Source organism: Biomphalaria glabrata, chromosome 8 (assembly GCF_947242115.1).
Source record: "Biomphalaria glabrata chromosome 8, xgBioGlab47.1, whole genome shotgun sequence".
NCBI lineage: Eukaryota > Metazoa > Mollusca > Gastropoda > Planorbidae > Biomphalaria > Biomphalaria glabrata.
This window is the reverse complement of record NC_074718.1, coordinates 35,251,124-35,265,135: the sequence shown is the minus strand read 5'-3', so window position 1 is coordinate 35,265,135 and position 14,012 is coordinate 35,251,124. Positions and strand designations below refer to the sequence as shown.

The 14,012-nt window shown below is 39.0% G+C and overlaps 1 protein-coding gene across 3 annotated transcripts in view; it reads left to right on the top strand.

Moving 5' to 3' along the window:
• The window catches only part of LOC106056796 (cyclic nucleotide-binding domain-containing protein 2-like), a 41,882-nt gene extending 28,086 nt beyond the window's left edge, over positions 1-13,796 (top strand). For all 3 annotated transcript variants that reach the window (XM_056039539.1, XM_056039540.1, XM_056039541.1), the window contains 9 exons: positions 3,848-3,921; positions 4,914-5,002; positions 6,341-6,570; positions 6,865-7,004; positions 8,429-8,620; positions 10,976-11,052; positions 11,177-11,293; positions 12,384-12,527; positions 13,056-13,796. In XM_056039539.1, coding sequence (XP_055895514.1) covers positions 3,848-3,921; positions 4,914-5,002; positions 6,341-6,570; positions 6,865-7,004; positions 8,429-8,620; positions 10,976-11,052; positions 11,177-11,293; positions 12,384-12,527; positions 13,056-13,193 — 1,201 coding nt within the window. In that variant the 3' untranslated portion in view covers positions 13,194-13,796. The remainder of the gene's footprint in view (positions 1-3,847; positions 3,922-4,913; positions 5,003-6,340; positions 6,571-6,864; positions 7,005-8,428; positions 8,621-10,975; positions 11,053-11,176; positions 11,294-12,383; positions 12,528-13,055) is intronic.
• The last annotated feature ends 216 nt before the right edge of the window (positions 13,797-14,012 follow it).

The following is a 14,012-nucleotide window of genomic DNA, read 5'->3' as shown; positions in this document are numbered from 1 at the left end:
ATAAAGAATCCTTCCCAGGAAAACCTAAAGCTATTCAGGATAGCTAGAGCAAAGGCTAGACAAACCATACGGTCAGCCAAAAGGAATTCCTGGAGAAGTTTTGTCGGCAGTCTGGATGCCAAAACTTCTGCTAGAGCGGTTTGGAAGGCAGTAAGGCGAATCAAAGGGAAAGAATCAAATGCAATAGGGCATTTGAAAAACCAAGGACGAACTGTCACGTCCCCCAGAGAAATAGCTGACTGCCTTGCATCCTCAATAGCAGAAAAATCATCCACTGCACACTACACGCCAGAGTTCCAAAAAGTCAAAACCAGGGAGGAAAGACACCCCATTGATTTCAGGTCAGAGAACAATGAAGACTACAACAAACCGTTCTCGCTTGAGGAACTGAGGGAATCGCTGGACAAGTCACATGACACAGCGCCTGGAGAAGACGAAATCCATTACCAGTTCCTCAAGCACCTTCCCGAACCCTCATTGGCAGTCCTACTAGGGGTCTATAACTGTGTGTGGCAAACAGGCGCTTTCCCAAACAGCTGGAGGAAAGCCACAGTTATACCGATACCTAAACCGGGAAGAGACGGCTCTGACCCAGCTAACTATCGACCAATAGCACTAACAAGCTGCATCTGCAAAACCATGGAAAGAATGATTAACAGTAGGCTGGTCTGGTACCTGGAAAAGAATAAAGTGATCTCAAACTACCAGTGCGGATTCCGGCAGGGGCGGACAACAACTGACCACCTGGTAAGGCTGGAAGCTTATATTAGAAATGCATTACTCAGAAGAGAACATCTAGTAGCTGTATTCTTCGATATAGAAAAGGCCTATGACACAACCTGGAAACATGGCATTCTACGTGACCTGGCGCTTATGGGGCTTAAGGGACACCTCCCCCGCTTTGTGGAGGAATTCCTGAAAGATCGAAAATTCCAGGTCCGAGTGGGCAACTCCGCTTCTGACACTCATGACCAGGAAATGGGTGTACCCCAGGGCAGCATTCTGTCAGTCACCCTGTTCAACATTAAAATAAATAGCATCATAAATGCGCTGTCCCCTGGCATAGAGTGCTCTTTGTATGTCGATGACTTTGTCATTCTTACTTATGGGAAAAACATGAACACCTTAGAAAGGAAATTACAGTTATGTTTAAACAAAATTCAGGGTTGGGCAAACTATAATGGTTTCAAATTCTCAGACTCCAAAACAGTTAGTATGCATTTTTGTAATCTAAGGGGACTCCACCCAGACCCTGAACTATTTATACACAAAAAGAAGATCCCTGTCGTGAAAACTACAAAATTTTTAGGCCTCACCTTAGATTCCAAATTTAATTTTCTCCCCCACATTAAGGAACTTAGGAAGAAATGCCAAAAGTCATTAAACATACTAAGAGTACTCAGCCATACGGACTGGGGAGCTGACAGAGATACCTTGCTGCTGCTCTATCGGAGTCTAATTCGATCCAAGCTAGACTACGGATCCATAATATATGGAGCAGCAAGGAAGTCGTACCTAAAAATACTGGAACCAATACAAAATGCTGCCCTGCGTCTCTGTCTCGGCGCGTTTCGTACATCACCTATCCCAAGTCTCCATGTGGAGGCTGGAGAACTCCCCATGGATATAAGAATGAAAAAGCTTGCAATGCAGTATATAGTCAAGCTAAAATCCAACCCCACGAACCCTGCTTTTGACTCCATATTTAACCCCACAGAGGTAGAATTATACAATCGAAGGCCTAACGTCATACAGCCGTTGGGCCTTCGAATGAGAGAACCCATCCAAAATTTAACCCCACCCATTGACCAAATCTCTAAAATAGAAACCCCTCAGAATCCACCTTGGCTAATGAATAAACCCAAATTAAATTTATCCCTCCTTAATTTCAAAAAAGAAAATACAGACCCAAGCATACTACAAGTCCACTTTAGGGAACTGCAGGAGAGCTACGGAGATTGTGGCACCATCTACACAGACGGATCCAAAATGGAGGGAAAGGTCGCGTGTGCCTGCTCCTTTCGGAACAAAACAATCTCCCGTAGACTCCCCGATGGCTGCTCCATCTTTACGGCCGAATTGCACGCAATATTGCTTGCACTTATGGCCGTAAAAGCATCAGAAAGGAGTAAATTTATAATCTGCTCCGACTCCAAATCTGCATTGCAAGCTTTGGGGCGGATGAAGACTGACATCCCATTGGTACATAAGAGCCTGAAGCTGTTGGACCTAATAACAGCCGACCGTAGGGATGTCACCTTCATCTGGGTCCCCTCCCATGTTGGCATTGAGGGAAACGAAGCCGCAGACAGAGAAGCAAAGAGAGCCCTAAATCATGCGGTGTCAGGAACCCAAATTCCCTACTCGGACCTGAGACAAAGTATTGCCTCTGCCACCTATCGAGAGTGGCAGAACCGATGGGAGGCTGAGACTCACAGTAAACTCAGGCAGATTGTGGCGGATGTCAGGTGGCGGCCCACATCTAAGGGTCTGACAAGGCGTGGTAGCACAACCATGTCCAGACTTAGGATTGGCCACACCTACATCACGCACTCTTTTGTACTGAAGAGAGAGGAGCCCCCACTTTGCGAGTACTGTGACTCTCGCCTCACCGTGGAACATATCCTCGTTGATTGCCCCAGATACCAGGATGTCAGGGCGAAACATTTTAGAGCCACTAATCTAAAAACACTATTTAATAATGTCGACCCTGGGAAGGTACTGGGCTTTATTCGGGAAGTGGGGCTATCTACGAAGATCTGATTTCTGAATTTGTGAACATGCACTATTTACATTAGATTTTTACCAAATATTTAAATTTTTACTACCTTTACTATTTTAACTGTGAATAGACCTTAATTTTAATTATATTACTGTATAGAGTCTGGCCCTTGTTGTTTGGAGAGAGAGTGGTCCTTGGGGGACTGCGGGCACGACATGGCCTAAATTGTGCCGATGTGCCTCAAATCAACAAATCAAATCAAATCAAATCGAACCAGTATAACGTATGGCATTACCAATTAAATAACTAAAATAAAATGTACAAGAGAAAAGCTATAAAGACATTATGAACCAAAAGACAACACACGCGTTTGCCATCCAAATAGAGCAATTATAGAGAGGTGTCTTGTCACAGAGAAGCTCATGTTAGATACCAGCGTATTATAGAGAGGTGTCTTTTCACAGAGAAGCTCATGTTAGATACCAGCGTATTATAGAGAGGTGTCTTTTCACAGAGAAGCTCATGTTAGATACCAACGTATTATAGAGAGGTGTCTTTTCACAGAGAAGCTCATGTTAGATACCAGCGTATTATAGAGAGGTGTCTTTTCACAGAGAAGCTCATGTTAGATACCAGCGTATTATAGAGAGGTGTCTTGTCACAGAGAAGCTCTTATTAGATACAAGCGTATTATAGAGAGGTGTCTTTTCACAGAGAAGCTCTTATTAGATACAAGCGTATTATAGAGGTGTCTTGTCACAGAGAAGCTCTTATTAGATACAAGCGCATTATAGAGAGGTGTCTTGTCACAGAGAAGCTCTTATTAGATACAAGCGTATTATAGAGAGGTGTCTTGTCACAGAGAAGCTCTTATTAGATACAAGCGTAGAGACGAAAAACTAACTTTTGACAAAACGGTCAGTGACATCATTGGTTGACAGTGGCAATGTGTTACATCATGGCTGATTTATCCTAACGCTGAAGCCGTAAATTCGCAATCACACGTTCCTTTGTAATATTCAGACGATTTGATTGGAATTATGTTTATCTTAAAATAACTAACTCAAAGCATGCGCTAGTTGTCCAATCTTGTGCTATATTTAGATTTATTTCTTTTACTTTCAGTTTTGAAGCGAAACGTGTGATTATACGACAAGGTCACACAGCGGAGAATTTTTACTTTATACTGTCTGGCACAGGTATGTCAGTCTGATACTGTCTGGCACAGGTATGTCAGTCTGATACTGTCTGGCACAGGTATGTCAGTCTGATACTGTCTGGCACAGGTATGTCAGTCTGATACTGTCTGGCACAGGTATGTCAGTCGGATACTGTCTGGCACAGGTATGTCAGTCTGATACTGTCTGGCACAGGTATGTCAGTCTGATACTGTCTGGCACAGGTATGTCAGTCTGATACTGTCTGGCACAGGTATGTCAGTCTGATACTGTCTGGCACAGGTACGTCAGTCTGATACTGTCTGGCACAGGTATGTCAGTCTGATAGTTAGGACCATTACATCTAGTGTCCGGTACAGGTATGTAGGTCTGATAGTTAGGACTATTACATCTACTGTCTGGCACAGGTATGTAAGTCTGATAGTTAGGACCATTACATCTAGTGTCCGGTACAGGTATGTAAGTCTAATAGTTAGGACCATTACATCTAGTGTCTGGCACAGGTATGTTAGTTTATGTTAAGTGTTACATTTCATCCACTTGAAGAAAGTATTACATTTCATCCGCCTGAAGAAAGTATTACATTTCATCCACCTGAAGAAAGTATTACATTTCATCCGCCTGAAGAAAGTGTTACATTTCATCCGCCTGAAGAAAGTGTTACATTTCATCCGCCTGAAGAAAGTGTTACATTTCATCCGCCTGAAGAAAGTGTTACATTTCATCCGCCTGAAGAAAGTGTTACATTTCATCCGCCTGAAGAAAGTGTTACATTTCATCCGCCTGAAGAAAGTGTTACATTTCATCCGCCTGAAGAAAGCATTACATTTCATCCGCCTGAAGAAAGTGTTAGATTTCATCCACCTGGAGAAAGTGTTACATTTCATCTGCGACAAGAAAGCATTCCATTTCACTTTTAGTCTACATTAAGTCTGAAATCTTTTCTGTACTGCAGTTTTAGCTGAAAACTTCTACAATCTTAATGCTCCTTTGGCTTGGCTTTTCTTCCACAGCCGCTGTGGTGATTCTAGAATCAGACAAGCAAACAGGAGAACAGGTTCCTAGAACGGCAGCATTCCTTGGCAGAGGTAAAAGTTTTGGGGTAAGCATTTTGCTGTTCTAGTTCCAACCTCCCAACATTTCAAAGTTTATTTTTCAAGAAATCTATTTATGTGACATTGTAATTGAGATGTTACTAGAGATCCTCATTAGAGTTACAAAGCCAATGGGGTGAAGTGAAGGGTTAAGTTACAGGATATACAGTTATAAGGATAGCCTCCTAACCAAATGTCATGAGCCGAATATAATTATATTTTGGTAATTATTCATCGGTATTAGATGACTATCGTTAGATGACTGTCGTTAGATGATTGTTATTATATGATTATAGTTAGATGAATGTCGTTAGGTGAATGACGTAAGATGATTGTCGTAAGATGATTGGTTGTCGTTAGATGAATGTCGTAAGATGATTGTCGTAAGATGATTGGTTGTCGTTAGATGAATGTTGTAAGATGATTGTCGTAAGATGATTGTCGTAAGATGATTGGTTGTCGTTAGATGAATGTCGTAAGATGATTGTCCTGTTCTAAGAAAAAATTGTTTTAAGCTTTTATTGTGACTAGAACATTTCTAAAATCTCTCTCTCTGTCTCTCTCTCTCTCTCTCTGTCTCTCTCTCTGTCTCTCTGTCTCCGTCTCTGTCTCTGTCTCTGTCTCTCTCTCTCTGTCTCTCTGTCTCTCTCTCTGTCTCTGTCTCTCTGTCTCTCTCTCTCTGTCTCTTTCTCTCTCTCTGTCTCTCTCTGTCTTGTAAAACGTTTGAACATATTATTTCTCCCACACCCAATCTCGAATCAAGTTGAAACTTTGCACAATTATTCATAGGCGTAGACAAGACATGAAGTTATAAAAAAAAAACAACCTATTAGTGAATAAATACTTGTTATTATTCTGTTTGATACCAATTAGGGAAATTAATCCTTCAATATTCACAGCTATGGCTAAATTTGTAGGGTTTTGTCCACATAGATAATTGATTGATATTGTACCTAAAAAAATTAAATCAATAAAAAAATTAACCAATTAGTCAATTAATTATTAGTAATTATTTTGTTTGGTATTAAATAAGGGAAATAACTTTTATATTATTTAGATATAACGTTGTATGGCCGGAGATCCTCCCCTTAAATAAGCTTTTTCTTTTTTTTTTTTTTGTTTATTTTATTTTTTAATATTTTACTTGTTCACTAATTATATTACGCACAAGTCTTTATATTGATTATTGATCATATATAATATATCATCGTTGAAACACCTACACCCAAGCACTATAAAGCACGATGTATATTAACCTTTTTAGTGCCCATCAGACAGCTCATCCACTTCAACACCATTATATAATGCCTTTTCTCTAATCTCACAAACCTCCAAAATGTCTTCAGGAGTTGGCACTGATGCACAAGTCACGCCGCTCTGCCACCGTCACGTGCAAGGATGACGTAGAGCTATTGGCTGTTGGCCGCGAAGATTTCATCGACATCTTCATGCACGTGAAGGAAGGGGTGGAGCCAGAGCACGTGAGCTTCTTGAGGACTGTGCCCATTCTCCGAGAATGGCCCATACACGTGTTGCCTCTGGACGATCCCACAGCTCTTCTGTTCACGTATGTAAGGTAAGATCAAGGAACACGGGACAGGCTCTGGAAATACTGCTTAAAAACTCATTTTCAGTTATATTTCAGTTATATTCTCAATTTAAATGCCTTTTTTAAGTATTTTGATAACTGGATATAAGGATTTATTCTCCTGGACGCTTTTTTCTGGCGCACGGTTAGTAATTTTGTTTTATAAACCAGAAAGGGAGCTAAACCCTGTCACCTTGAGATAAATTGCTCTAATTAGCGATTTTTTCCCTTAGATAAGCATTTTTTAAAGTATTTTTTCAATTGTTTGTCTTCTTTGGACAGACGCGGGGTGCTACTTTGTAAAGACAGCAACACTTCCACCTGGCTCTACGTGGTCAAAAGTGGACACTGCCGAGTGATCAAAGCCCTTCGAGCTGTCAGCCCTGTCAAAAGGACTACGCCAAGAGACCTTTCTAAACTAGGTAACAAGTCATTACACAGAGACTTGAGATAGTACTTTACAAATAAATCATACGACCTTCAGTGAAAACAAAACGTCTATAGAGATACATACAACTTTCAGTACAGACCTAGTTTGACTCTTATTTCACTGTTAAATGTCTATCGTTAATTGCTACTTATCTTATCTTATCTTATATAATACAGACGTTACTTCAAAAAGATGATTACGTCCTACGCGTCATGCATTTAGTCATGCATATTGGTTTTCCTGGCTAGCTCAGGCAACCCATTCCATGCTCTAATAACGCTAGGAAAGAAAGAGCGTTTGTACAAATTTGTCCTAGCATATGGCATGAGGAATACGATATTATCTTTGTGTCTTTCTGAGTATTTTATTAAATTTTGTTTTTGTATTTGAAGATTATGGTTTAGTGTTTTATGTATAATTGCTACTTTACTTTTAGTCCTCTATCCTGAAAGCTTTCTAAATTTTGTGATTTAACTAAAGGTGTTACTCTAGTGACTAGTCAAATGTGAATATTCATTTGTTATGAATCTCACTGCTCTATTTTGTGTCTGTTCCAGTTTCCTAATGTTTTCTTGAGTTGAGGGGTCCCAGACAAAGGATGCGTATTCTATTATTGGCCTAACCGAGGTTAAATAACATTTTTGTTTTATGTTCTTATTTGATTAATAGAAATTTCTTTTAATAAACCCTAACGCTTTGTTTGATTTTTATGATAGTTTCATCAATATGGAGATTCCATGACAGTTTTTCATGTATTATAATATAACACCTAGAGGTATTTTGCGTTTTTAGTATGTGCTACTGAAATGTATTTCTACGCGTAGTTTAACCGATTAACACTAGCATGTCACAATCTACATCAGGAACTCTATGGCTAGACCTCGTTCATTATTTACAGTACAAACACAGGAGCTAAACTGTATGTAGTGTGTCAACTGGATGTTATGTCAACTGGATGTAATGTGTCAACTGGATATAGTGTGTCAACTGGATGCAGTGTGTCAACTGGATGCAGTGTGTCAATAGTGTGTCAACTGGATGCAGTGTGTCAATAGTGTGTCAACTGGATGCAGTGTGTCAATAGTGTGTCAACTGGATGCAGTGTGTCAATAGTGTGTCAACTGGATGCAGTGTGTCAATAGTGTGTCAACTGGATGCAGTGTGTCAATAGTGTGTCAACTGGATGCAGTGTGTCAATAGTGTGTCAACTGGATGCAGTGTGTCAATAGTGTGTCAACTGGATGCAGTGTGTCAATAGTGTGTCAACTGGATGCAGTGTGTCAATAGTGTGTCAACTGGATGCAGTGTGTCAATAGTGTGTCAACTGGATGCAGTGTGTCAACTGGATAAATATCTATGGGGGGGGGGAAGCTGATTTATATCTTACTTTCCTCGTTGTTTTTCTTTCCATTACAGATTCGCCCAAGTCCAAGTCCAGTCTGTCTCCATTCCCACGTCTACCAAACATTGGGGAAGCAAAGGCTAAAAAAGGGGCACTAGGAGGAGGTGGTGTTGAACATGTTGGGGCGCACAGTGGTGCTCATGGTGGTGCACATGTGCAGGCATATCGCCCTTTGAGTTTATTGAGCAACAGAGATCCCTGGATAGGTAAATGTTAAAAAGACCTTATATGAACCAGCCCAAAAGGCTGTTTAAGTCCCCAAAAGATTCCTTTGCTTAGTATACACCAAATACACCAACAATTTATAGGCCTCCGTTTTTTTAAAGCACATAAACGGTTTAACATCTTTATGTGCGCCCTCTAAAAAGTCCAATCTCAGCTCTTATTTAAACTCTATAAGAGGTTTGTCTTAGAGTCTGGGGACTAGGGGAGGAGTGCATTAATTTACGTGGCTACGCAGTCCGAACCCTGATCTACCATGATCAACATATTTTGATCTACATATTTGAACCATGATCTACATATTTTGATCTACATATTTGAACCATGATCTACATATTTTGATCTACATATTTTGATCTACATATTTGAACCATGATCTACATATTTGAACTATGATCTACATATTTTGATCTACATATTTGAACCATGATCTACATATTTTGCCACATCCAGCGCATCCGTTATCTCAATAGAATATATAAAGATCCAAAGTACAAGTTCCTTCGTTTTGGTCTTATTTACTGTGTTCTGAAGATGGCTATGGCTTAAAGCGCCGTGAATCCCGTTGGTTGTTGGAAAGGCTTTTATCTAACAACCAGGCCTCGACATTGGGACTCTTCATACCGTGTCTTGTCTGAGGGCTCCCAGCGGTAGACGGCCATATCGATTGACTGGGCCGGGCCGTGCCGCGTACACAGCGCACCGTACCCGTTCCTGGGTCCACTCACTATATGTGGTCGAGAACAGTGCTAACTGCGGGGAGCTTGTCTCATATTCCTATACTGTTACCGCCACTGTCCCGTGCGAGGGCCGCCACTCCAGCTAACGGGACACTGATGACGACCCTCTTTGTGGAAAGGTGTGACCGACTTGTGGAGAGGGTTGCAGGTTACTTGTTCCATCCCCACCCCGAGTGAGATAAAAAAAACAAAAGCTCACCCAGGGAGACCTGCTAGAAGGCCTGGTTCGCTACTCGTTCTTTGCCTATCCAGTTCCACCCCTGGACGTTTCCACCGGAGGGCCACGCTGAGGCGACGGGTAGCTGGAATATCCTCCGGGGCCTCGTAACCTGACATGCCCACACTTACGGCCCTATGCAGTGGAGAGCAATCAAGGGCAAGTTTTCAAATTCATTGGTGTTGATTCAGTATTTAAGGATAACCTGGTAAACTGATACTATGAGCAGCAATCAAGGGTCAGTTGTTTTTTTTTCAAATTCATTGTTGATTCCAATTAGTAACGGAAGTTGTTGGGTGTATCTTATCTATTGTCTTGACTTCCTTGACAATGTCTCCCACTGCACAGCTTCTCCAGAAGCTAGTCAAGAGACGTTTATCAGGAAATGTCCAGGCCATTGTTGCTAAATGGAGATGAAATGTTTTGTTTAACCTTTTAAGGATTGTATAATTTACTTAAGTGTTTACTTTTCTAAGTCGTTTAATGGTTTGTGAAACGAAATATTTAACAGATAGAAAATGATTTAATTTTTACAAAAGCTTCAATCAACTCACTCTGTCTCTGCACAATTATTTATTGTTGAAGAGAAAAAATTAATCAAATAATTAACTAAATATAATATTTATAATGGCAATTAATTAATTAATTTTTTATATTGATAAAGGAAATAGTTATCACAGTATTGAGAGATATGAATGTAAATGTGGAGTTATGTTACTTAGATAAGAGCCTTCTTTTAAAAGTACTTTTATAGTTTGCTTGTTTGTTTGTATCTTTAAATTTGACATCTCCACCCAGAAGTGTTTGCAATAAATCAAGTGTGGCCTCAATTACAAGTAGCTAGACCAATTAAAAATACTTACGATAAAAAAAAAGTATTTTATATATAGCATAAGAGAGGAGACGATCAATGTACTTTTAATTTCTTTTGTTTAATTTTTTCTCCTTAGGATAAAGTGGGATGACTTGTCTCTCTCCTTAGGATAAAGTGGGTTGACTTGTCTCTCTCCTTAGGATAAAGTGGGTTGACTTTATCTCTATAGGATAAAGTGGGTTGACTTTATCTCTATCTCCTTAGGATAAAGTGGGTTGACTTTTCTATCTCTTTAGGATAAAGTGGGTTGACTTACCTCTATCTCCTTAGGATAATGTGGGTTGACTTGTCTCTATCTCCTTAGGATAATGTGGGTTGACTTGTCTCTATCTCCTTAGGATAATGTGGGTTGACTTGTCTCTATCTCCTTAGGATAAAGTGGGTTGACTTGTCTCTATCTCCTTAGGATAAAGTGGGTTGACTTATCTCTATCTCGTTAGGATAAAGTGGGTTGCCAATTATTCTTCCAATTACTTCACGTTATACCAGTACGTAACATTATTTTCAGATGAGAGAAACAGATTAGAGCACCTGCAGACACTGGATGCTATTTTAGAACAGCAAAACATACATTTTCAATATATGGTAAGACCAGTCTAAATAGAATACAAGATATGTAGATTTTTAAACAAAAGCATACCATAACAAAAAAATAACAAAACTAAAACAACATAACAAAAAATAATATATATATATATTAAATTGCTAGGCTCAGAATAGATCTAGTGGAAATCTCGACTCGCCTTCCAAAAGCCCAACCCGTGACAACAAGGACCGCAAAGTGGTGTTTGTTGAGGTTATGAAACTAGGTCAACAAGATATCTACGTAAGTTTTGATGACGCAATTTGCAAACTATTTTTCTTTCGCAATTATTTAAATAGATACTTTGTTTTGGATCATTAAGTAGTAGTAAACAATGGATGGAATTTTGACCCCACATTCTTTTTTGCTAGTCCCCATGTCTCAACCCCTTTCTCAGATTTATCTATTGTATCGATAACTCTATAGCCTTGTAGCTCGTTTACAATTTAATAGTAAAAAATTTCAATTACAAAAAATTAAGAGTAATAATTTTATTCCTTGCCTTAAACTCCTTTTACGGAGCTTTGCAGTTTTAGTTATGTAACAAAACGAAGTTTCCTACCGACATTAAACAAAATTACTTAATTCTCAACGTCTTTTTGAAATATAATTTTCTGAAGACCATTTTTTTTTGTTGTTGTTGTTTTCGTAGGCAACTTTTCAACTCGATTTTCTATGTAGTTAGAGCCTATACATTTACGTTTGAATTTTAATCAAGTAAAACCATTATTGTAATTGTTTTTTTTTTTAAATTATTCATTTTAATACGGATCCACCAATCCAATTCTACCCGTTTGCTCGCGTTAAAACGGTTGAATACTTCCCGAGCGTTGTGCCAACGTTCTGTTGACGTGTTCTGCTGACAAATGACAGTTCAACAAGAAGTTTCGGTTACAATGAGGATCTTACGATGACCATGCCAAATAGTTACACTTCGTCTACATGCGCATCGATTGTCACTCACACTTCAATATCGGCCCTGCTCAACCTGACATTATTTCATTTAATTTTACTTGCTTTATTAATAGGGTTCATAGTGAAGATATAGACGGCAGGAGAATGCGTTTGTGCATATAAGAATGACACTTTAAAATCTTTTCGAGATTTCTACTTCAAAGTGAATTGAATTGTTATATTTCGTAAAGAGGGTTTCTGTTAAATCACTAAAACAAATCTCTGGTATATTTGCCGTATACATTGGAAATTGGGTCATCAGATTTATTGGTCTGAAGATTGTAGCATACACGAGTCACACCATTCAATATTAACACTAAGTCTTCGTTCTCACTTGACCTGCACATTTCCAAAGACTGTTTTGTACAATGTATTTTAGGGTCTTGAGTCGTGTGTTTTCGGGCCTCTAAAGGAAACCACTAGCACGAGTCTTGTATCTGAAGGGGCGGAGGTCATCATGATAGACAGAAAGTATTTTATGGACCGCACCTCGGAGGAATTGAGGAAGAAAATACGTGGAGAGGTCAGTACGAGGGTAACATTCATTATGGGGTGGGGTGGGTGGTTTCAACAAAATGGTAACTGGGACGGGGTCAACAAAGTCTAAAAATGAATACCTAATAATAATTATATACAATTCATATTTATAGTATGTATGCATATGTGTTATGTATGTATATTATTATTGTATTCTTCATTAATCTTCGGGCTTGAAGACAAACCTAATTATTATTATTATTATTATTATTATTGCATATGTATGTATGTATATGTATGAAAATGTATGTGTTTGTCACTGTATGTATATTGTTAGGCTCTTTCGCGCTGTGTCTTATGCAGTTAAATCGAACGGAAGTAACACTCAAATAACGAAATCCATTAGCACAGGCAAAAGGCCAACAAATATATGATTGTCCACGCTGATAGTGAATGTTTGTGTATGTATATATATGTAGATGTATATAGTATATTATATATATACATGTCTGTGTGTGTATGTATTTCAATTTCTCAGATATACATTAACAAATAAAACTCTTTTTATCCGCAGATCCGACCGCTTCCTTCTACAGAGACGCTACAGGCCCAACTGGACACCATGGTCAACTGGGAAGTGTACAAACAGCAAACGCTGAAGGAGGCTCTTGACTCCAGGAGGAGGAAGAAGTCCAATTCTGATAAACGATGACACAAGATCTGACCACTTCTACCAACTCAGCATTTTATCCAAACTCAGGACTAAAGAATTAAAAAGATCAACCGTTGTTCAACTAACCTATTCACATCATTCTTCAATTGACCTATTCACATCAATCTTCATATGACCTATTCACATCATTCTTTAACTGATCTATTCACACCATTCTTCAACTGACCTATTCGCACCATTCTTCAACTGATCTATTGACAACATTCTTCAACTGACCTATTGACAACATTCTTCAACTGACCTATTGACAACATTCTTCAACTGACCTATTGACAACATTCTTCAACTGACCTATTGACAACATTCTTCAACTGACCTAGTGACAACATTCTTCAACTGACCTATTGACAACATTCGCTGAATCATCTTATCCTTATCTACTCACTCATTGTAATGGAACCCGATGTTACATGTATAAAAATAGTGTAACTACCATAAAACCTTTGACCTCTGAGAGGTCACCACTTGTGACGTCATTGCAATCCAAGTTTGTGACGTGGTCTGTTAGACTGAAGTGATGAAATGTTTAGTTTTTATTTCGTTTAGTTTCTATTGTTACATGTGAAATAAATAAAGATAAATAATTTAATCTTGTTTTGTCTCAAACAAAATTTCAACTAAGTTATTTTCTATTGCTGTAAAGGCCAAAGTCTATTATTATGGTTTGACTCATCTAATCAATTTGAGAAGTGGTCTGTGTTTACTAAAGTGGTCTGCGTTTGCTAAAGTGGATCTAAACTAAACCACTCCTTCTTACCCATTGACCATTTATGGCGCCCCGCTATCCTACAAAAAAAT